The 21,262-nt window shown below is 42.9% G+C and overlaps 1 protein-coding gene and 1 long non-coding RNA gene across 2 annotated transcripts in view; one reads left to right on the forward strand and one right to left on the reverse strand.

The window, feature by feature from the left end:
- LOC125978977 (uncharacterized) overlaps positions 1–1,908 on the reverse strand; it is a 29,192-nt gene extending 27,284 nt beyond the window's left edge. The window contains exons 1-2 of the long non-coding RNA XR_011087824.1: positions 998–1,908; positions 369–495 (exon numbers count right to left, since the gene is read on the reverse strand). This is a non-coding gene — a long non-coding RNA (uncharacterized lncRNA). The remainder of the gene's footprint in view (positions 1–368; positions 496–997) is intronic.
- Positions 1,909–18,416: 16,508 nt separating this feature from the next.
- On the forward strand, positions 18,417–20,956 carry LOC125978971 (ewing's tumor-associated antigen 1). Its single transcript, XM_049736907.1, has 6 exons — positions 18,417–18,740; positions 19,087–19,206; positions 19,385–19,446; positions 19,524–19,630; positions 19,705–20,552; positions 20,623–20,956. The coding sequence occupies exons 1-6, from the start codon at positions 18,587–18,589 to the stop codon at positions 20,733–20,735; spliced, it is 1,404 nt and encodes a 467-aa protein (XP_049592864.1). The 5' UTR covers positions 18,417–18,586; the 3' UTR covers positions 20,736–20,956.
- Positions 20,957–21,262: the final 306 nt, after the last annotated feature.

Consider the following 21,262-nt stretch of genomic DNA (forward strand, 5'->3'; position numbering starts at 1 on the left):
CTGTGAAAACGACCGTTTTTGAAGGACACACTCTCGCACACACACACACCGGGGACCCAACGTGGCCCCTCTCAGCTGGTACCAAGCCCCATATGCTTCACAGACTCCCGTTATTATTGTTGTTGTTTGGCTCATTTGACATGTGGACCCATGACAGTGTCCAGAACCCCTTCTGAGCTGCACGTGTGTGTGTGTGTTCAGCCACACAGTTCAGCCAAGATGTGTTTTGATGATCACATAATGTCTCAATTGTGGTACCGTCAATATTTTGGGATTTTTTGTGACGCATCTGTGTGTATCATTATTGTACCTTGATATTAGAGTGATTCCAAAAAATAGCACAGCATGAATTTCTCTGCAATTCCCACCTCGAGTTTGGGCTGTCATCAGTGCAGGAACGTATTGTGGGAGACATCATCAGCTAGCCACTTGAGGCCTGGCTGGCGGACATTGTGCAGGCGTGGTGCGGAAAAACAGGAAAAGGGGAAGGCTTGCCTGTTAAAAAGCCAGAATGACATTTATATGAATATTTACATTTGTTCACAGCTGTTCCTTGCGGAGTAGTAGCACTCCCCAGCTAGTAGAAAGGTCACAGCGCAGTTTTTACTAGCTTAGCATGCATATAAAAATCTTTGTTTGGATCAAATGCTTCTCCTTCCTCTTCTAATGTAATCTCACAAACGGCAGTTCAAATGAGGTTTATATAAGGAGGGGAATGGTGGGGTAATCGCTGGTAAGCGCATGTTTATTTCCAATTAGATGGAATGCTAACATGCTAACAGTCGGTATGCTAATGTGTGCAACTTGGGCAGAGAAAGAACAGAGGTCGATATCGATATTAGACCTTGCCGTAGTCTCTCATCATTACAGATGGAACGTGCTAAAATGCTAACATGCTAGTTGTTAATGTGCAAGCAGGTTGCTAATGCATAACAAATGCTAACATGCTAGCAATTAAATGATGCAGATATACCTAATATTATGACCGAAATCCCACCTTTCTTCAAATGTAGGCATCATTCAGCCTTGGAAAGCGCACCACCCCCTTCAACAAGCCTCCTTCTTTCTCAAAATGGCTCCATAAATCACGAGGCTAGATGTAATCTGCAGTGTCCAGAATGTGAGGGGCGAGGCCGGCCAGCATAATGCGAGCAGTCCTCCATTGTCATTCAGCTGCATGCAGCAGCAGCAGATAAGAGTGCGCTGAGAGAGGGCCATAAATCACGAGCTGTGCCAACGCTTATTCCTCTCATCTCAGCGCGGGATTGGGGGGGGTGTTACGTACAATGTATGGTCACACACACACACACGTGGAAATGTGTGAGAGGACCAGACTGGTCTTCAAAGTTGCTTGTGACCTTCACCAAATCAACACTGCACTGCGTCCATTCATAATAATGACTCAACAAAACATCTGATGAAGAGGTTGCACTTCAAATATGTAGAGTTTTTTGGGGATTATTTTTTACACACCTATATTATTCTAATATTGAAAGGTGTCTTTCTATTTGTATATTTATTGCTGTTATTTGATAACTGGGTTTAAATATTCGATTAAATTAAAATGCGATCATTTTGAGTCACGATTTTGATTCTACGGACGACTTCCCAATTGGAATACATCTCGAGTCGCTCTTCATCACCAAAGAGCAAACCAATAATGATTTTTTTTTTTGTCCCGCGGTTACGTGGAGTGTCAGCTCTCACTCTCAAGCGTCCATTCAGTTGTCCTTATTCATATGCTAAAGGCCTTAGCGCACCAGCGCGGCCCCTTTGGCCGGGCCCACTGTGAGCTCCGTGTTAACACGTGTAATCCCCCATTAACGCCGGGATGAGACAACGTATTCCACATTCCCGCTCGCTCGTACCCCCTCTTGGGATTAGCCCGGGGGGCTGCTGGCTAGCAATGTTCTGCAGACACCCCCAACCCACCCACCACCATCGGCACCCTCCTCCACAACCCTGGAGTTTGACTTTGGGATCAAGGAGGCTAAGTGTGTTTGCCTGGAGGATTTCACTGATTATGTGCTATGAGAGGCTGTTTACCAGATTTGCATTCATTGGGAGCCAAAAGGGCTTGTTTGGATTTGCACATTATACGATACAACAACAGTAAACTGAAAAATCACTGCAGCGTTTTATCGAGCGGCACACATCATGACATCAGCGAATCCTTCGCATGTTGCCGTGGTTCCATCACGTCTGCAGGAGGAGCTTTTTTTTTTTTTTTACATCCCAGTCTGAGGCCTGGCTGGCTCGCACATTTTGTACTCGGGAGGATTTTCAAAGGCAACACAAGTGCGAGAAATGTTTGCGACATTGTGGCGAGCTGCTTTTTATATCTGTTCCCCAAAAAATAAAAAGTCCCGTTTCTTGAAAATCAGCAAATTCCTTGTGCTCTCCGGGAATGTGAATTAGTTGAAAACAGAGGACAATTACAAGAAGAATAAAAATCCGGGGGGGCGGGTGACTAGGAAAATAAACATCTCGTCTAACAAATGTTCTTTACACACCTCCTGTGAAGTCCAGCCAGCATTCTGCCCTCCTCCTGATAATTCGTGCCTGACCAGTTTTGGAGTTTGCACCTTGAACAAGGCAGCAGACACTCCGACGCATTCCTGTCCTTTGTTCCTGGCGAGCCTGTAACATAATTTTAGAATGATGGAAGAAGTCCTTGAAAGGAGATTTTTTTTTTACGCTCCTCAGGTCGTGGTAGGGCCGAACTTCCTGCCTGTTTAAAAAATCAAAATCTATTTGTGGGGCACAAAGGAATGTGCCCCGGTTTGTTGTATTGTTCCATGCATCGCATATCGTGACGGTTGTGTAAGTTGACGGCGCGAACCGTGCCGCCTTTGACTTCTCATTTTCTTCACACCCCCCTCAGGCTTTTCATTTTGATGCTTAGCGTGTGGCACTTGCATCCAATAACAAACCTGGTGAGGGGCAGGGCGGCACCCCGGCACTATTAATACGCCGCCGTGCATCTGTCATCTGGAGGCCTCCCTCCTATCACCTTTTCGCTCAGGTGGACACACGCGGATCCTTGGCAGAGGTCACTTGGGCTGACGCCAGCGGACGTAGGGAGTAAACTGACAAAATAGCCAAATGCTCATTAAAATGAAGGCAGCTGGGTGCTTCGAAATCAACAAGGGGGAGTCATTTGGACAATCCAGTCAAAGCCCAGAAGCCAAGAATCAGCATTTCTTATAAAAAATATTAAACACAAAAACATCACACATTAAAAAAAATAATAATAATAACCAAAATAAATTACGTGTAAGTCAAATGAAAACAATATGCTAATAAATGTCTGAATATAAAATATTTGTTATTATTATTTACTATTTAAACCAGAATCATTATTGCCTTCGAAATAACAAACCGCAATCAACTTCCAAAAGTCACGACTTTAACACGTGTGTGCCAAAATCCCAAATAAAAGTGTACAAACATTCCCCATTTATGACGATAAACATTTTGGACAACTGTCCGCTTCGTTAACATCGGGCTGCCTTTTAATTGATCTTCATTTCCCTCCATTACGATTATAATTAAACACCGGAAAGCTGTCGGAGCGAGCGGCCATCTGTCGGTGTTGATAACGTGCAAGTGGGCACACGCTGTGGCGCTTTTCTGCCAACGAGGCCAACGTACCTCCAAATGGCCCATGTGGGAATTGGTTAGCCGTGAATTCTTCACTGTTTTGTGTCAACGACGAAATGTTTCAACGTTGCAACATTCCACACATGTGAGGGAGGACTTGAGTATTTTTATCCTTTTGATTCTCCCAAATTATCTTTGGCACATTTGTGTACTAGGCGTCAGATTGCCGTTGATCGTATGGACTTTAGCATGCTAGGTTGGAAAATAAATGACCTCACCGTTCCAATACAAGAAGGGAATTTTTTCCAACGGCAAAACAACTGAATTTCTATATCGGCTCTCATTAGTCACTCAGCACAACTCGAAAAATGGCTTTGTTGCACATTCGAGACGTCAATAGTCATCCGGTGGGAAGGCAGCGAAGGAAGCTCATAAAATGGCCGACATGTTGATTTTCATCCGATTATGTCACGGCGTTAGATTTACAGTCATTGCTTTTTCTTATTTTTCAAATCGTGTCAGCTCAAACCGAGTTATGAACTTAATCAATGGGCCCCTGCTTTGCTCCCTCGCATTGAGCCTTTTAATGCTAGTCCGAGGTCGCCGAGTTTTATTGACCCGCTATGGAAATGGCGGCGTGTATTTGACTAGGAGAAAATATGAAGGCACTTGATAACCCCCTGCCGGTTAAACGCATCGTAAATGGGAAGCGGCGTGAAATGAATCACTTCCGGAAGCGTTCCCACCATCGGAGCCCGAGTGTGATGGATGAGGTGGAAATCTCAATCTCCGGCATTCCTTCCATTTAGGCTGCTTCACCTGCGGATCTGCGGCGGCCATCACCAAGCACCTACTTCATCTTCTGAGCTTTCGCTGCCTTTTGCATACGACAAACAAGTTGACGCGTTAAAGAGACTTTTCCACGATGAAGTGAGAAAACCCGACAAGACAATTCTATCATTGCACAAGCCAAAAAACGTCTACTCAAATTTTTTTTTTTTTATGCACTAACAAACCACACCATCCATCAATTTTGCTTGTCCTTGGCCTATTCCTGTTGAATTTGGTCAGGAGAAGCGAAGTACAGTCTTGGAGAACTGGGCGCCAGCCAATCACAGGACGAATATAGAAAAAAAATACTATGAACTTGATTCCCAAACACTGATCTGCTATGGTGAAGATTTTGTATCTCATAAATATATTCATAAGGCTTGTGAAATGAGCTACATAGAGGAGAAGAGGGACAAAAGAGCCAACTGGATTTAAATATGAAGTTAGAAACGGCCAGATCAGGTTTTAATACATTTGCATCGACACGGACACAAATGGCCAGAGGTCGAAATGATGGAAAAAATGTTGGTGTGGACGCGGTTGGATGGTTTGGAGAGAGTCCAGCCTGGTACATGAGCACATATGGCTTTACCTTACATCATGACTTCCATTAAGTCATTAAGGGCCTGGCCCGACCTGAGCGAGGGCCTGTTAGTTAGTCACATTAAAGAGTTAATACTTTCTGTCTCCCTGAGCCCACGGACTGACAAGACGATCCGTGCCGCATAATTAGGAAAATTGCTCTTGTAGTAATGGTCTCATTTCTTCCATCTCGCTATGACCGGAGCAAACTGCAAGAAGATGTCCCCTATTAACACCCGCCGCCAAGGCCGCGCCGGGCAAACTTTTGTGATCAAGGGCTGCGTTATACATTGGATGGACTGGCCAAAAAAAAACAACCAAAATATCTAAACGTGTATGTAAAATTATGAAAAAAAAAGGCAGTATTTTAAATATGAAAAATAGCATTTAAATTGAAAGTAAAAAATTAAAATATTTTAAATGTATTTTTTAATGGTCACTGTGGCGAGACTTCTTCTGCAAGGATAAAGAATTTGTACTGCGACTGTTATTATATTGTCTTTCTAAATGTGTTGCGGAACCGTTAGTGTTCAAATGTCCTTTGCTGTTACAACACTGCAAAATCGATGCTATTTGTTAGCCTAGGCTTGATTAAATTAATGCAAGAAGTAATTTAGGACTCTTGATAATAAAGGACCAGATAAAAAAAAAAAGAGTGGGCCGCAAGTGACCCCCTGGGCCATACTTTTCCCACCCCTGCACTGGAGCCTTCTAAATGGGCCTAATGAGCGACGCCATGGCCTGCTCGCAGATCTTTACCATATTTGAGGAGCCCTTTGATGGAGCAGCTATCATTTGAAACTTTTCAAGGGGGTGTTAATGCTATATGTGAGGAGAGGGAACGGATGGGGTGAGGGCAGGGGAAGGGGGGGCAATTTAGGAAGAATGAAGGATGGTGAGACCATTGGGGTGCTGAGCTTTCATCTTGTCCCAGTCCGCCATCCCTTCATCTACCCCCCAACTCCTCTCGCCAAATTCAATTGAAAGCAGATGGAGCCGGGGCCTGGACTGTGCGTTGTGTCAGGTTGTCATGGAGTATTAGCTATCATTGGACATCCAAACAGCATGGAAGAAAAGGAAAACGCATCAAGAGACAAAGATCGGGAGGGTTTGCATGGCACAGCTGGCACAGCGAGGTGACGAATACCAAGCGACACGGAGACAGCCTAGCATCAGGGAGCTTCGGGATGGGGCTGAGGTTTCATAACGGATAACGCACCCCCCACTTCACTGAATCTGAATACAAACCCAATCATCACGTAATTAACTTCTGCATGTGGCAGTGTAAGAAAACAACCCACAGACCTCCCCTGTTCTTTGTCAACCATCTCAATTTGGACAAGGAAGCCGATGTGTCTCGACTAGAATTTAAAAACAAAAAGAAGGAAACATTTCTTATTTTAGCTTACAATTTAGCAATTTTCAATTCGCTGAATAGGGGCGATAAGAAATTTATAAAGCAAAGTATGTCCAAGAAAACTTAAGAGGACCTAAGGTTGAGCCGAGGTGTATCCCGAGAAAAACAGATTTCCACCCCAAACGTTATTCGAGTATTCAATGAATAAAAATCCTTTAGAAATTAAGACTAACACAAGCGTACAGTGCTGACATTCGTCTTCCCGACCATCATCGTCCCACTTAACCTCTGGCGGGGCGGGGGGACAGAGATTCAAGTTTGACTGGTAACAGCGATACGGTGTCATTGCAGGTGTCATTAGCCCTGCCCGTAATTGACAGAAGCATTAACAGGTCATTAACACATAAGCTTAGACTTATATTTGAACCTTTTAATGAGGCAATCAGTCAACATTAATAGATTAGTTATCATGCTTAATGTGCCAGGTGTCTTTGCCTGTCCCCGCAGGGCATCATAAGGAAAATCACGGCAATGCTTTTGCTTAAGGAGGTTGCACAAATAACCAGGTCGATGAGGGCGAATGTAAGGAGAAAGAGCGTCCATTAGCTTAGCATTAATACAAATAGAAACTTTTGTCCTTGTCCTAATGTGTAAGTGCTCAGGACGGCTTCTGGACTTGGGGAATTCACAGCTTATCAAATTTGGACCTTTCCCGTTCCATGTTGGTACATTTCACACACTTGTGAAAGGGAAAAGAATTTTTTGGAGTGAGTAACGATATTTTCCACCAATTGGCTCATTTGCCGTCCAACCATTCAGCTACTTAAAACACCCCGCCCCCCCCTCTCCCTCCAGTACTGCATACTGATCCCTGCGAGCTGGAGCCTTTCCTTGTTTACATCAGGCCACAATTAATCTCCCGGAATGTCTCCTCCCCTCGGCCGCGACGGCTGATTGATGGCGGCCGGCTCGGGCCTGGCGCGTCGGAGTCGCTCAGAAACTCGGGTTTCAGGATACGCGAGCGGGTCAGTGCTTTCAGAAGCGACCAGTTGTGGCCGGCGAATGAGCCGAGGCGTCTCTGATGTGAAAAGCAGGTATCCATCCAAGCCGCATGACCCCCCCCCCCATTCCCGGTTGCTAACATTTCCACCCTCGTTCTACTGCCTGCCTGCCCGATAGGTTGATGGATGATATTTTGCAGCTCAGAAGCACATTGTTTTCTTTAGCACAGCAGGATATTCTGTTTGCGGAGGCCTGGCCCGTGAAATATGGAGAAGATCCATCAGTGGCCTCCGTTAAACCCTCCCAGATTGATAGCTCCGACCGTCTGATCCCGTAAGTCCGACACACTCGGAGGCAACCGAGCTACATAAATCTGCTTGAGTGCTAATAGATGATAAAATTCAGCATGTCATTCAAAATTCCAAGGTGGATTTGTGAGCGTTAGTATTAGGCTAGCAAGAAATAGGAGCGCCGCAGCAAAGTGGAGACTATGGGCTCAAGGAGCACGGTGTTGTTACATCAACGTGTTGCCACACAAAAGGCAGCTGAACTTGTGACCCTCCCCGGGGTCTTGGGGCGTGAGGCCCAGCGGGAGGAGGGTCTTGGGGGTTCTGCTATCACTGAGCTGATCCACTCCATGCTCCCCCCACCCCCCTTACTCCCCCTCCCACAGGGTGTACCTACCACATAAGCTGATGTCGGCTTGTCTTTCACTCCCACCGCTTCAGCCTGTAAATGGGAGAATACAGAAAATATTACTACAAATTAAAAGCAACAGGTTGAAAGAACGAGGAGAAAAAAATAATGCTTAGAATCACTCATATATTCAAAATACGCATTAATATATTATATAGGCCTTGACAAGAACTAGCAAAATTTGATTTAAATTAATAAACCTAGTGAATTTAATAAAAATAGAGTATTATTATCCCCATTTTGATACCACTCCTGCAATGGATTTTCATAACATGGCTGAAAATGTGAGTTTAGCAAATGTACGCCCCCCCCCCCCCCCCCCCCTCCAGTCTATTAAAGGAACGTCATCGATCATGTGGCGCAAGGGTATACATTTGCTGTAAATGAGGCCAAATGAAGTCATAAAGGTAATATTGTCATCAAACATCAATTAATAGAGCAGGATGGAGCTGGCACAGTCGAGATAACTCACGTGAGGGGACGCTTATGGACGTTCATACGTTATGATGAGAGATATGACGTGTGTGTAAGAAGACGTTTAGGAATTATGAGTGTGCACGTTTGAATGGAAGCTGCATTTATCAAACGCAGGCCTGGGAGGCGACACTGCGACGAAATACAGAGGCACTTATTTTATTAATTACGTATTAAAACGTAAATAAAACCAGTGCGCTTTTTTTTATTCATTGTGTGAAAGAATCATGAATTGTTTTTTGATCAATTCAATAATATCAATAAATCAGATACAATATATCAAGTTAATTATGTGTGTGATTATACAAACTACCAAGAATAATAAATTCTATTGTATTGAAATAGAATACAAAATAATGTAGTACAATAATAGTTATTGCTGTTCATAACTGTCACTACTATTATTTTATTTATTCATTCGTGTCAATTATGTACAGAAATATAAAACTTTTTTGTGTATTTATATTTATTGTGCAAAATACTACATTATTGGTAAACAGCCTTTTTACAAGTAATTATTAATTCAGTATTTTAAATTTAATGTCACAAGCATCAACCAATATGTCAAACTCAATCTATTTTATCAAACAGTCTAATTCCAATAACATAATTATATCAATTATTATAATACTAATATGATAAAAGTAACAATCCAATAATAATATACAGTAGCAGTTGGTATTATTACTATTATAATACTATTATTTTTCGGAACTTGATTTTAAATATTTTTAAAATTGTGTCATAGTAACTTAGCATTATTATAATTAATAAAATCACACTTTAATTATAAATTCATCCTTCAACACATTAGGTGCTAGCTGTTATTACTACTAATTTTAATGTCTTTAAACTTAATTTGACTTTGGTAAAGTGGTATTATGTTTTATTAGATTTTTTTCCATATTTCGGTTTACTGTGCAAAACAATTAATAGCAATACTTCATCCTTACTTTCCATGCTTATCTTAATTTATTTTTTTAATCAATCTCATTTAACAAAGTCACAAATCGTCATCTACAATGTCACATGGCACTTACATTTGAATGTCTACGGCGGGGATAAAAATAATTAAAATGGGAATTAATTACCAGCACACACATTGGTACAAGTTGAATAATTGGGGCATGATTGAAAGTTATAATAATTAGGATTGTGTAATTAATGGGACATTTCATGTGACCCTAATAGTTCAACGTGGTGAATAAAAAGCACTTTTTAATCATTAGAGGCGGAAAAATGTGACATTTGACAAATTATGCACATCAGCGTGTACTCACATTTTTGCCCCCCCCTCGCAGTTTATTAATATTATGTATATTTTTTAAGACAAATGTCAACTATTTTCCTGCTTGTGGGTTTTTTGGAGTGAGAAAGCATCTCAAAGAATACATTTTGATGTTTGCATGAAAAAAAACATGTCATCACAAATTTTTGGTGTGAAGACTAAAAAGCAAAAACACACCAGAAGTAAAGAAAGGGGGAAGAAGAGGAGGAGGGGGGGAAGAAGAGTGGATGTTAGCATGGAGAAATGGTTGTCAGGGTGTCAGCACCCCCTGCTGGTTTTGGCTACTGGACTGTTTCGGATGCTCATGAGTACCCCCCCTCCCATCTCAGGTCAAAATGATGACGTCATCACACACTTCTAATTAACATGCTTTTACTATTCTTATTTTTGCAAATTGCTAATTGAACAATAACCAAATAATCAAGCAAAATTAAAACCAATTCAATCTGTGATAGATTGCTACATTTATGAGCAGGAAAAAAAAAATCTTTTTATAGCTCCTAGAAGCTAATTTGCATACAAAGGCTCAGCACGGCCACTCGTTAGCCTTAATGGCGAGAGCCCCCAATTTAGCGACACGAGGGTGTCCAATCAAAAGCGAGATGTCACCGACATGACTGACACGCGGCCCTGACCCGGGCCCATGTGCGGAAGAAGGCTGACACCTCCGGGAGTGGGGCGTTGGAGGGGGGGGGGTTACACGGTGTGGCGTCGTTATCCCAGAAAGGGCTCCTCTCTCTGGGTTATCAGCCTTCTGTCACGACCCCCCACCGCCACCTCCAGTAAGCCTCCAGCATGAAGGCTGTTGTGTTGTTTCATTATCGCAGTGCTTCACGTAGCAGCGCCATCATTATCCATCAGGCTTAATGAGACTATCCCGCCTGCCGTAAAGGTCAGGCAATTACTGCTGCGGCAGTTTTTCCGCCTCTGACATACACACACACACACACACACACACACACACGTATTGACGCTGTTTGATGACTCCTTTACGCATAGTGAAGTTAGTGACGCAAGTAGGAAAAAAAGTCATTAGTGCTCCACCTCTAGTTTAAAATGTAAATATACAAATCTCAAAAGATTTTAATATTAAATGAGCCTTTTGGTTCCATTGGGCCACTTATTGTACTTTACCTTGACAAGTTTACCAGCGTTCTTTCTCAGCTATAACGCCACAAGATCCTCGCTAGCATTTTGACTATTGTTAGCCTTAAGTTAGCTTCCGACTGTAGCTTCAACATTAATTTCCCAAATTACAATATCATTAGCTTCTACAGTTGCTTCCAATATTAGCTTCGAATGTTACCGCTATCATTAGCTTCTAAAGTTAACGTCAACCATAGCCAATAAGGTTACAGTAAAATGTTAGCTCGCCGTATTAGCTTGTATTGAGTAAGGTGTCTATTTTTGTAAACAGTAAAAAAAAAAAATCACAGTAAATATCTATCACCTACCTATTATTATTTCATCATACAATATCTTGTCTTCAAGTAGACGGGTTTAAATAAAAAAAATAAAAAAAGCTGAGGCAGCCTCAGGCAATGGCAGAACAGCTTTTTATGCACCGGAGCGAGCGCAGTTACCCTGTTTTAACAGCGGGATTAATGGGGTGGCAAAAGTGGCCATAAATTGATAATATAACCATTGAACGTACTTGGCGGGACAATTAAGATAACATGGCGGGAAATGGCGGCGCACGCATCATCATGCGTGGCCTCGTTGCTGGGCGCAATCGGTGTGGGTGGGGAGGGGGGACGCGCTGAAGGGTAAGAATAAAAATTTGCAGGGCGTAAAAGTTTAGGGGTTCACCGCCCTCCACTAGCGTGTAGCATTAGCACCATTGCTGAGAGGTTAGAGGCAGCAAAGAATCAATAACGTTGGCTTCCATTATTCATTGACAAACTCATTGACAATATGTTGTTTTTATGCTTGAGACGGACTTTTTTTTAGACAAAAATAGTGCTTTACTGCAATTTTGTGGTATCTATAGGTAATTATAAACTTTGTATAGCATTGAAGGTATCAAAATGTTAATTTTAGCACTGATTTAAATGTATTAATTGGTGATTCTGCCTTCTAAACGCTGTTTAGATATAGAGGTCAACCGTCATTGATTATGTGGACGCGGCAGCGTTGCTCCTGAATGCTCAACTTCACTTAAATGGACTCTCACATGTCAATGGATTAAATAAAGAGAAGTTTAAACATTCTTCTCATTGGTATTTATTTGAGAAAGGACCGAGAAAAGCCTCAATCACACTCAACTGGAGGCAGTAAATTCCATTAAAAAATATATTAACACATAGCCTAATTTTAAAAAATACAACAACGTAAAATATTTGATATAATAAAAAGTTGGAACCAAATAATTATGTATTATGAGTATTAAAATGAGAATTAAGTTTGAAATCGCATGATTCTGGATGCTCTGAGACAAATAAATAAATATTTTTCTGAATATGCTACATGCTAATAAAGGGAGCATCGCCCCACCTCTTAACGAGCGTATACGCGGCAGGGGTGCGTCTGTGGAAGTAAAACAAAAGGCCTAATGAGAGTGTGAAGAACGATGGCGGCGCATCTCTAATGAAGATAAAAAATGTCACTCCGACGTCTAACGATGATGCATGACACCGCGCTAATTAGCAGCCTGCCCTGCAATTAATAGCTCATAAAATATCACTTCATGCACACTTTCCATACACACGTATGCTACTCATTGCCTATGTGAGTTGAGATTTGATTCTCTAATATTTTTATTCCACTAATGCCCACTGGTTGCGTTACCCTTCATAAAAGATAAATGGACCTCGGATAGTTTCCTGGGGAACCCCACTCCAAATTGAAAAAGATTCACTCAATTGAACTGGAGCATTTGGTAGAAAAGCGGCTTTAAATTACAAAGCATATTGCCGTATGTGTGTGCGAGGGTCCGTGTGGGTGGTGATTGTCGGGTGGGCCCTGAATGGCACCTGTCAGCCTGTTGATTAACGAGGCCCTCTGCCCTTCAACCCCGACCGACGCCACACCTGTCACTCACATAAGATACATTCATCTTGGTCGGCCTCTTGTCAGGTCAGCGCTGCTTCTAGTGTGTGTATGTGTGTTTGTGTGGCATGTGTGCAAAGTGAAGTTGTTACAAACACTAGACTTGACACTAAGAGTCAAATCTATATATAAAAAATACCCCAAATAATTAAAAAGTCATAATTAGTTGAGAAATGCGGGCAAAAAGGTGGTTGCACGAACATTTTCTCGTGTGTGTGTTGTGTGCGAACAGATGGAGACGGTGTTGCAAGCTAGCAACACCATTGTTCCGCAGCCAATCACGGGCTGCTGCTGCATGTGGGGAAGCCAATCAAAAGAGCCACAAGCTCATTTGGAGAATAATAAAAAAAATAGGGTCATTCATCATTCAATCACGCCGCTGTCAACGCCAGACACACAGACACACACACACGACAGAATATGTAAAAGTAACTCATTAAGTACACTTGGTGTGAAAACAATAGAAGAGTGAAAAGCAGGATAAATTTGTAACTAGCATTCCTCCTGACAGCAGAAATGATCGGGCAGACCTCCACCAAGACTCAAAAGTCGCACCGCATTTTCTAAAAATCAATCATTAACGACAGAACCCAATTATAAGACAGTCAATACTGTTCCGCCCCAGTCCTACGGGGGGCGATAATGGTTAACTGCCAATAGAATGATTCATTGTTTTGTTTTTGTAAATCGTTTTGTTACGATGCATTGTATTATATTTTTAAAAACATTTATGGGATTGTAGATGTCCCAACGCTAAGTGGCTGCACGTTAGCATTGCTAACCTCAAACATTTGAGGTTTTTACACATTGCTGTGGAAGCTCGGCGGTCCCTCCTCCACCTAACACCGCCCACCACCACGCTTCCCGCTCCCCTACCAGGCAGGAAAATGATCCCCGCTAAATAATTTATCAAGATAAATGATAATTGCTGCCATTTTTTATGTGGTGCACACTCCTTAATGAGCGCCATCAATTAGCCACCAATGCAGCTGACAGAAGACGGAGGAGGAGAATCAAGAGAACCCGAATCGGGAGCACCAGCCTTAATTTGCACGAATGGAAGGACGAAGGTGCATTATCATAATAAGAATATACTGTATATTATTATTATTCAGGAAAAGTTTGAAGTCCATCTTCTCTTTAATACAAGAATACGGAATACGATTCTCTCATCCAGAACTGAATGCACCTGGATCTACTTGAGTGTAAAATTTTATATTGTACGGTCTCGCTATAGCGCAGGATATTATCGTTGCCGAACGGCCTTGAATATATTATCGGTAACATATGCGCACACACACGAGTACAGTAATTGTGGATGGCTCACACTTCATCCAATTGTCCCTCCGTTGCTGTCAGACATCAAAGATGGGGGGGGCCTCCTTTGAGGCCACCCGATTGAAACCTGGCAATGGCAACAAACATCTGCTTCAAACAAAAAGACATCTGCATATTTCACATTTGTTTTTCATAAATTAACCGGAAAAGCCTGCCAAATATCCGGCCCGGGAGCCTTGAGTCGGTAAAGTTGAGAAGCTGGGAGAGTTGCAAATGAGCATGAGGAGAGAAGATGAGAAGATGAGTTAGACTACAACTTTGAGGTATTTCTTATTGTGTGGTACTGTATGGAGGGGCATAGGACGATATATGAAGGATTTACTTTTTTTCATCACAGCGCCATCTTCTGGTGGGTCACTGCCCCACCAAAAATGTATTAAATGCAAAGTTTCGAGCTATATTGAGCAGATCAAGGCCATTGTGACAACAGTATGTTATGAATCTGATTTTGCGTTTACAATGATTTTTTTTTTTTTAGCAGCTTCACACACTCCGCTCCCAAAAAATCAAATAACATGTTAAAAAATGCATGGCATGAGGTGCCAGGCTTCTTTTGTGGAGCGAATGCGGCGACGACAGGGGAGCGATGTAATTACATCAAACATGGCAACCGGCGCAGGTGCTAATATATGCTAATGAGTCATTTCCCGGGCTCCGCAATCTGGACACGAATGTATTTAAAGAGAGAAGCAGCAAAACAAGCCCAGCAGCACTTTTTTTTCTTTTTTTTTTTTTTAACACACGGGTACTCATGGTGATTGGCTGTAAACATTTTACAAATGCTAATCAGCGGAGGCCCTCGGCGTCCAATTGTTTACAATATCTCGATGTTTAAATTATAATTCTTTTCTCGCCAAATTAAGGAGGGACATTTTCTTGACGAATTATAATAACGTCCTTGATAGATGTAATTCAATTTAAGAGGTTGGAAAAAGGGGGGGTTTTAATGTGTGCACAATTTGTTGGAAATTACATTGCTTTTTGTTTGTTTTGTCTAATTTACAAAGCGAAATGGCGCCTTATGGTCCACTTAAGTCCCCAACTACAGGCTACTCCGCTTTTCCCCCCCCCGTAAAGGGACCGAGGGATGGCGGCAACAAAAACTCTCGCATGGCGTACGTGAAAAGTGGCCGCTCCAGCGCCATATGCTCGGCGGGATGATAAAAGCCGGCGGAGGGTCCTCCATCAAAAGGCGGTGTATGAAAATATCAACATCACAGCGGGTACAAGACTTCTGCTACTGGGGCCAAATTTAGATCAAACGCAGCTTAGACAGGAAGGGGGGGGGGGGGGGGGGGGGGGGGGTGTCAAGTCGGGGTGTACATTTCTACATGGAAATGTGTTCATATTCATAATAAATGTCATTTATTTACCCAGAACCAATTTGGAAGTTTGTTAATATCCTTTAGTGTACAGTACCGGCGTGAATTTGGCAAAATGTGGATGCAAATGAATTTGGCAAAATGTGGAATGCAAATTAGCGTTTTGATGTTGTCGAGCGTGTGCGTCGACTCGAGTGCCGCGGATGAGTTTCAAATTGCGAGATGGAGCTGCAGGACTGACGGGAGGAATGGTAATACACAAACTTGTTGTCAAACTAAACATCAAATAGGATGAGGTGTTGTGTATTTAAAACAATTTTGCCTTAAGAATGCCCTTAAAAAGCAAAAGACAGGTGAGCTTATAAATCACAGCTCCTGATGTCATGTATCACTGTTAGCGCTCACCTGGCATATTTCATCCTCCTCAGCTGCCGGCTCTCCCGAGAGGAGGTCGCGCGCCGCTGCCATCTGGCCCGCTTCCTGTCATCATTAACCCGGGAGGGGTTGCCTCTGCAGGGGGGCGGCAGGGGGGTGCTGCCGTACACCGCGCATACACACGTCGCCCAGGAAAGGGGAAAAAAACTGAAAAGGAAAACAAAGGGCAAGATTTTGAAAAATGCGCCAGGAAAGTGTCGAGCATGTCATTACACAAAATTAAATTATTTTTACACTTGTAAGACAGTTAAGAATGTTAAAATGGGTTTTGCATTCATTCAGCAGTTCTTTTTTTTATTATTTAAAAATGTATTTCTTCATTATCTATTATTTAATCATTTATCTTAAATATTTGGCTAATTGATTAATTGAAAGGATTTTAAAAATATTATCATTATTATTAGTCCAAACGTTTTAAGTAAACGAACCAGAGGGAATGCGGTGCGACACACCTAAGACGGACAAAATGGTGTCCGTGTCCTTGTGCTTAATGACGTGTCCGGTCACATGACTCTCACGGCCTCACCCCTTAAAAGCGCATATGTGCCAAATTCATCTTAATGTGCCAGCCATGCTCTTGCATATTCATATAAATATGACATGACTGTCGCTCCACGTGGGAATTGATTGCTTCTCCTCACCAGGCAAATGAAGGAGGTGTGGATGTGATGGGACGGTGGACGTGGGGGTGGCTTATCTGAATATTTAATCACTCCAGCACTCTGCGGGACATTTATCATCAGCTGTGTTATTATAAATAAGGGGCGCAAATGGCCCCCGGGCCGGACTTTGAACACCACCAGTTTGTCGCATACAGTAAAAAGTCGAGGCTCGTCCTCGTTGACTTTGTTCGGAATGTTCCTCACGCTTGTGTTTCGGTATTCCCAATCGTTCCCAAACGCCAGCTGCCCGAGCCTTCAGCTCTTCCTTTCCACACGAGCGAAACGGCCAGCGGGATTCCGTCCGACGGGGAGCCTGGGGAAGAAGCGGCCGCTTGGTTTTGACGCTTTCCGTTGGCAGCGAGACAGCTCATAATCCCAGCGAGTTGGCACGCGGCGGTTCTTTTGGAAGCTCTCCACCGCCCCACATGCTAGCTGTCACCCGAGAGCCCGAGGCCATATTGGCACAATCTGAGATGCAACCAACGTGGGGATAGGCAGTGAGGGATACGTTGCGGTCCCACTCGCAATAGAAGGAAAATCCGCAATGTACATCGAGAGGGATGCCGAAAGGATTCATCAAATTTAAATCGATACTGCAATGGAGTAGAAAGCAATTCTCAAATCTCAAAGGTGGCATTTCGGGAGCAAAAAAATGCTTCATTTCAGTCTTATTTTTATTTTATCTGACTTAGCTTTACGATACAGTTGTGTGGAATCATTTTACAAAGATTGTTGTCATTTCATGTTACAAAAGCCCGCTAGCTTAATGCTAAGCATAAATGCAAAACGCCATCAACTGGCTAATGTAATTTAGCATGTATGTTGTATTACTGAAAAGGAAGAGGCTCAATATGGCGGCAATTGGAAGAGGCTCAATATGGCGGCAATTCACTGCATAGCCTGACTTGTGACTCCTCAGAGATGCGTTGCTGCGGGCCTTCAAAGTGGTTATTATTTGTTAGCTTCTTATCATCTCAACAAACTGGCGTCCACCCAACAACTTCCTCTTCTTCTTCGCAGCCTACACCTGCCCCAATCCCCCGACGACGTGGTCCCCGCTTTTCCTCGCCATAAACGCCAGCAGCTGCTCGGGCAAGCAGCCATGCGTTGTTGACTTTTTTTGCCGCAAAACCCGCCTGGCCGCCGTAAAGAATTTTTGCACAATTAGCGCTCTAATTGCCTCTAAACAAGCCAGGCGTCAACGATAAATAGAACGTGTGTGGTGAAGGTAGAAAGACGCAAGAGGAACTTCTGGAAAAGGACCAAAAGCAGCCCAGGCTGCAAAGTAAATCAAGGAGTTATACAGTAGCTAATGCGTGCGAGAATGAGCGCCCCCTAAAGGCTGCGATTAACATGACTTGCACAAGCTAATTATGTTCAATTAAAAAAGAAAACATATTTTTTTAATGTTCTTTTTGTATCTTTCACTGTGTATGAATGCCTGATTGGCTGCCGATATACAAAATATTAATCTTTTCAAAACTTTATGAGTACAATTCATTCAATGTTGTATTGTTAAAGGTTTTAAAAAATATGTCTACCTCAAGTCAATTCCATTTCGTTTGGATTTTGGTTTAAAAAAAATTTTAAGTGGACTTTTGATAATAAGATTACGAAACAATATTGCTTATAAGCACATTTAAAATACAGAGTCTAGCATTTTTCATTTCTTAGATGTAAAATTTCAATAAAACACTATACTTCTAAAAACAGTTAAAGAAACTTGCCTTATGCTTCACGACTGTTTTGCTGCTTCGCGTTTCCCGCTTCCCAAAACCTTCCAGGCTTCCGTATGACGTCACAAACAAACATGGTGGCGCGCTTGAAAATACTCGACTGAAGGCGACAACACAACAATAAAGTGTCGTCGCTATTTGGAATCGATTTGAGTCGATCAACAAAATAATGTTGAGCAGAAGCTACGTCGCTCACAACGGCTTAACTCACCATGTCCAAGCCGAGGACGGCTTCCACGATTACCGCTTCGTCATCTTCGTCGTGTGCATCCTCCACTGATCCGTCTCGGTCAGTTTCCAAAGTTTTTCACGGAAAAAGTCAGGACAAGAAGGACGACCAAGTTCCCTTAGCGAATATCTGCAAAGGTGAATAATGAACATGCAATGATTGACGTGCATGTTTGTTTTGCATATTTTTGTTTTGCATCTGTAGCAGGCAGGAGTGATGGGGGAGGGGTAGTAGGTGAAAAACAAGTCAAGAATTAAAAAATAAAAACAAAAGTTTGCACTGTTGCACACAGTGCAAACTTTTGCATACATAAAATTGAAATTTGAGGACACATTTCGAACTACAGAATTGCTAAAACAATTTCTCCTTAAAATTATCCAGACAAACTCGGAATCAATGGATAAAAATGAATTGCACAGTGGCTAAAAAAAAACTTTGGACAGAGAAGTGAACATGACATTAAACTCCATTTCATGTTCAAAGATCTGCAAAGTCCTCCGCGCCGAGCCCACTGCATATTCAGTGAATCCAACCATGGAGACTCTTCAAATGACCTGGAGCCATCACAAGACATCGTTTGGGGTGCCATGTCACCCCCCACTGGTAAAAATCAAAACAACAATGTGTAATTTGCTTCCTATTTTAGCTGAAAGACACAATTTTCTCGACGTAATCTTAGATACAAGATGACAGGTATTCGAAAGACCCAACTATTTGCATACAGGCTATTAAAAAGTCCATTGCCCATTTATTGTTCCTCTAACCTGCTTTTTGTTTTCAGCGGTTGGGCCGAATGTGAGAACCTTGGAAATATCTGACATCGTCAATCTCATTGCGCCAAAGGTTAGCTGCTTTTCTAATGGGAGAAAAAAAAGTAATGGTAAACTAGCGTAGTCATCTTTGATTTTTGCATTTGGCAGGACACAAAACCAAGAGGTCCACTGTCACCTCTGTGGCAGTGGCTCTGCAGCCCGACCCCCTTGACCCCTGACGCACCCAGAACCAGAATGAGGAAGAAATCCCATCGGTGAGTTTGTCACCAAAAAAAAAGACAATTGTACCTTGATTCAGTGAGTAAAAAACGATGGCTCCCTTCTCCAGGCAGAACAACGTGAACGAGCTGATAAAACTGGCCCGGCAGTTTGACGAGAACATGCAGCAAGACAAGCAGGCGTCGGCCCAGCTCAACAACAACAACCAAATTGACAAAACGCCAACAGAGACGCCGTCACCACTGAACCAAACCGAGGCCGATCTCCGAGCCCTTTTTGACTCGTCCACTCAGAAGGTCAGCGGCGGCCTCAGCCCGGTCTCCTCCAAATCATCCCAGGACAAAAGCCAGCTCAACAAGTCCAATCCTGGTCCTGAAAAAGTCAAGGAGTCAAGCAGCAAGTGTGGCGACTTTGACGACGACTGGGACAACGACGACCTGCTCAACGATTCTTCTTTGCTGGACCTGATGCAGAATCCCGACCAGGATGGCAGCCCGGTCCGGCAATCCGCTCTGACCAACCTGCGGGACTTTTGTCCCAAAGTCAAGCCCACCACTCGAAGCACTTTTAAGTTGGAGACCAACTCTTACTTCCAAACCGTTCAACCCAAGCCAGAAACATCCACCAACAAGCTCTCCGACTGCGAATGGGACGACGGGGATGACGACGCTCTCTTCTACCAGGCGTGCGACAGCGTGGAAAGTCTCTCTCAACCCGCACAGTCCACCCCTGCCGCCACGCCTCTCGCCATCCACCAAACGTTGCCCGCTAACAGGAAATCGCCTCGCACCATCATGCGGTCCAGTTCGTTACCAGGCAACACTGTGAAGGTCAACCAAGGATGGAAAGCTCCGGTTTACACGAATCTCCCGATAGGATGCCGCGTGCCGACAAAGCAGGAACCCTTGTCGGCCTTGAAGAGGAACGTGTGCAACGCGGCGGTGAAAAGCAACAAAGGTGATGAATTCGAGAACCAGACCTTTTCTAATTTTTTCTTCTCATTTTCCGTTTTTCTTCTCATCCGCAGTGTTCGTCACCAACCAGATGACGGGCAAGTGTTCGGCAGAAGAAATCGAACGTAAGAAGCAAGAAGCTTTGGCTCGAAGGCGGCAGAGGATGCAGAATACGCAGAAATTGTAAAAAAAAAATTACACCTCTGGACTCCACCATGCTGCTATTGAAAAAGCTGAGATTTTTTTTTTTGTTTCACAAGTGCCGCAAATACTTTCATACGTCTGTTTGTTGTGATAGTATTAGACAATAATGTGATGGATGCATTTCAGTGTTTTTTTGTTTTTTTGCATAACTTGTTACGTCTTAGCGCACTATTTCTTGTAAATAAAATCTTTGTTTTGCTACTACACTGCTTTTTTTTTCAAATGTAAGATCTTACAGAAATTGGGTTTGCTTCCGTGCAGGTGTTGGTGCCTCCTCGCCGCCACCTGGTTTGATTCGGGTTCTGTTGACAGGCCCGAGCGGACATTTCGCTGTTGAGAATGAGGAATTATTTTTTAATCTGACGTATAATTTGCTGACCCGAGAACACAATGTTACCCTTTGTGGTCCCTACTAGTCAACTTCCCAGGTGTGTTTGGAGTATTAAATCTTCCTGTTCCATAAATCACAAGCAAAGAAATTTGCAGCATCATGAAAAGATTTTTGTTTTT

Source organism: Syngnathus scovelli, chromosome 12 (assembly GCF_024217435.2).
Source record: "Syngnathus scovelli strain Florida chromosome 12, RoL_Ssco_1.2, whole genome shotgun sequence".
NCBI lineage: Eukaryota > Metazoa > Chordata > Actinopteri > Syngnathiformes > Syngnathidae > Syngnathus > Syngnathus scovelli.

Bases quoted from the DNA above. Each gene is read 5' to 3' on its own strand.
- LOC125978971 (XM_049736907.1), top strand. From the start codon at position 18,587: ATGTCCAAGCCGAGGACGGCTTCCACGATTACCGCTTCGTCATCTTCG. The intron at 19,207-19,384 runs GTAAAAATCAAA...TTTTGTTTTCAG, and splicing joins TGCCATGTCACCCCCCACTG to CGGTTGGGCCGAATGTGAGA. The intron at 19,447-19,523 runs GTTAGCTGCTTT...TGCATTTGGCAG, and splicing joins TCAATCTCATTGCGCCAAAG to GACACAAAACCAAGAGGTCC.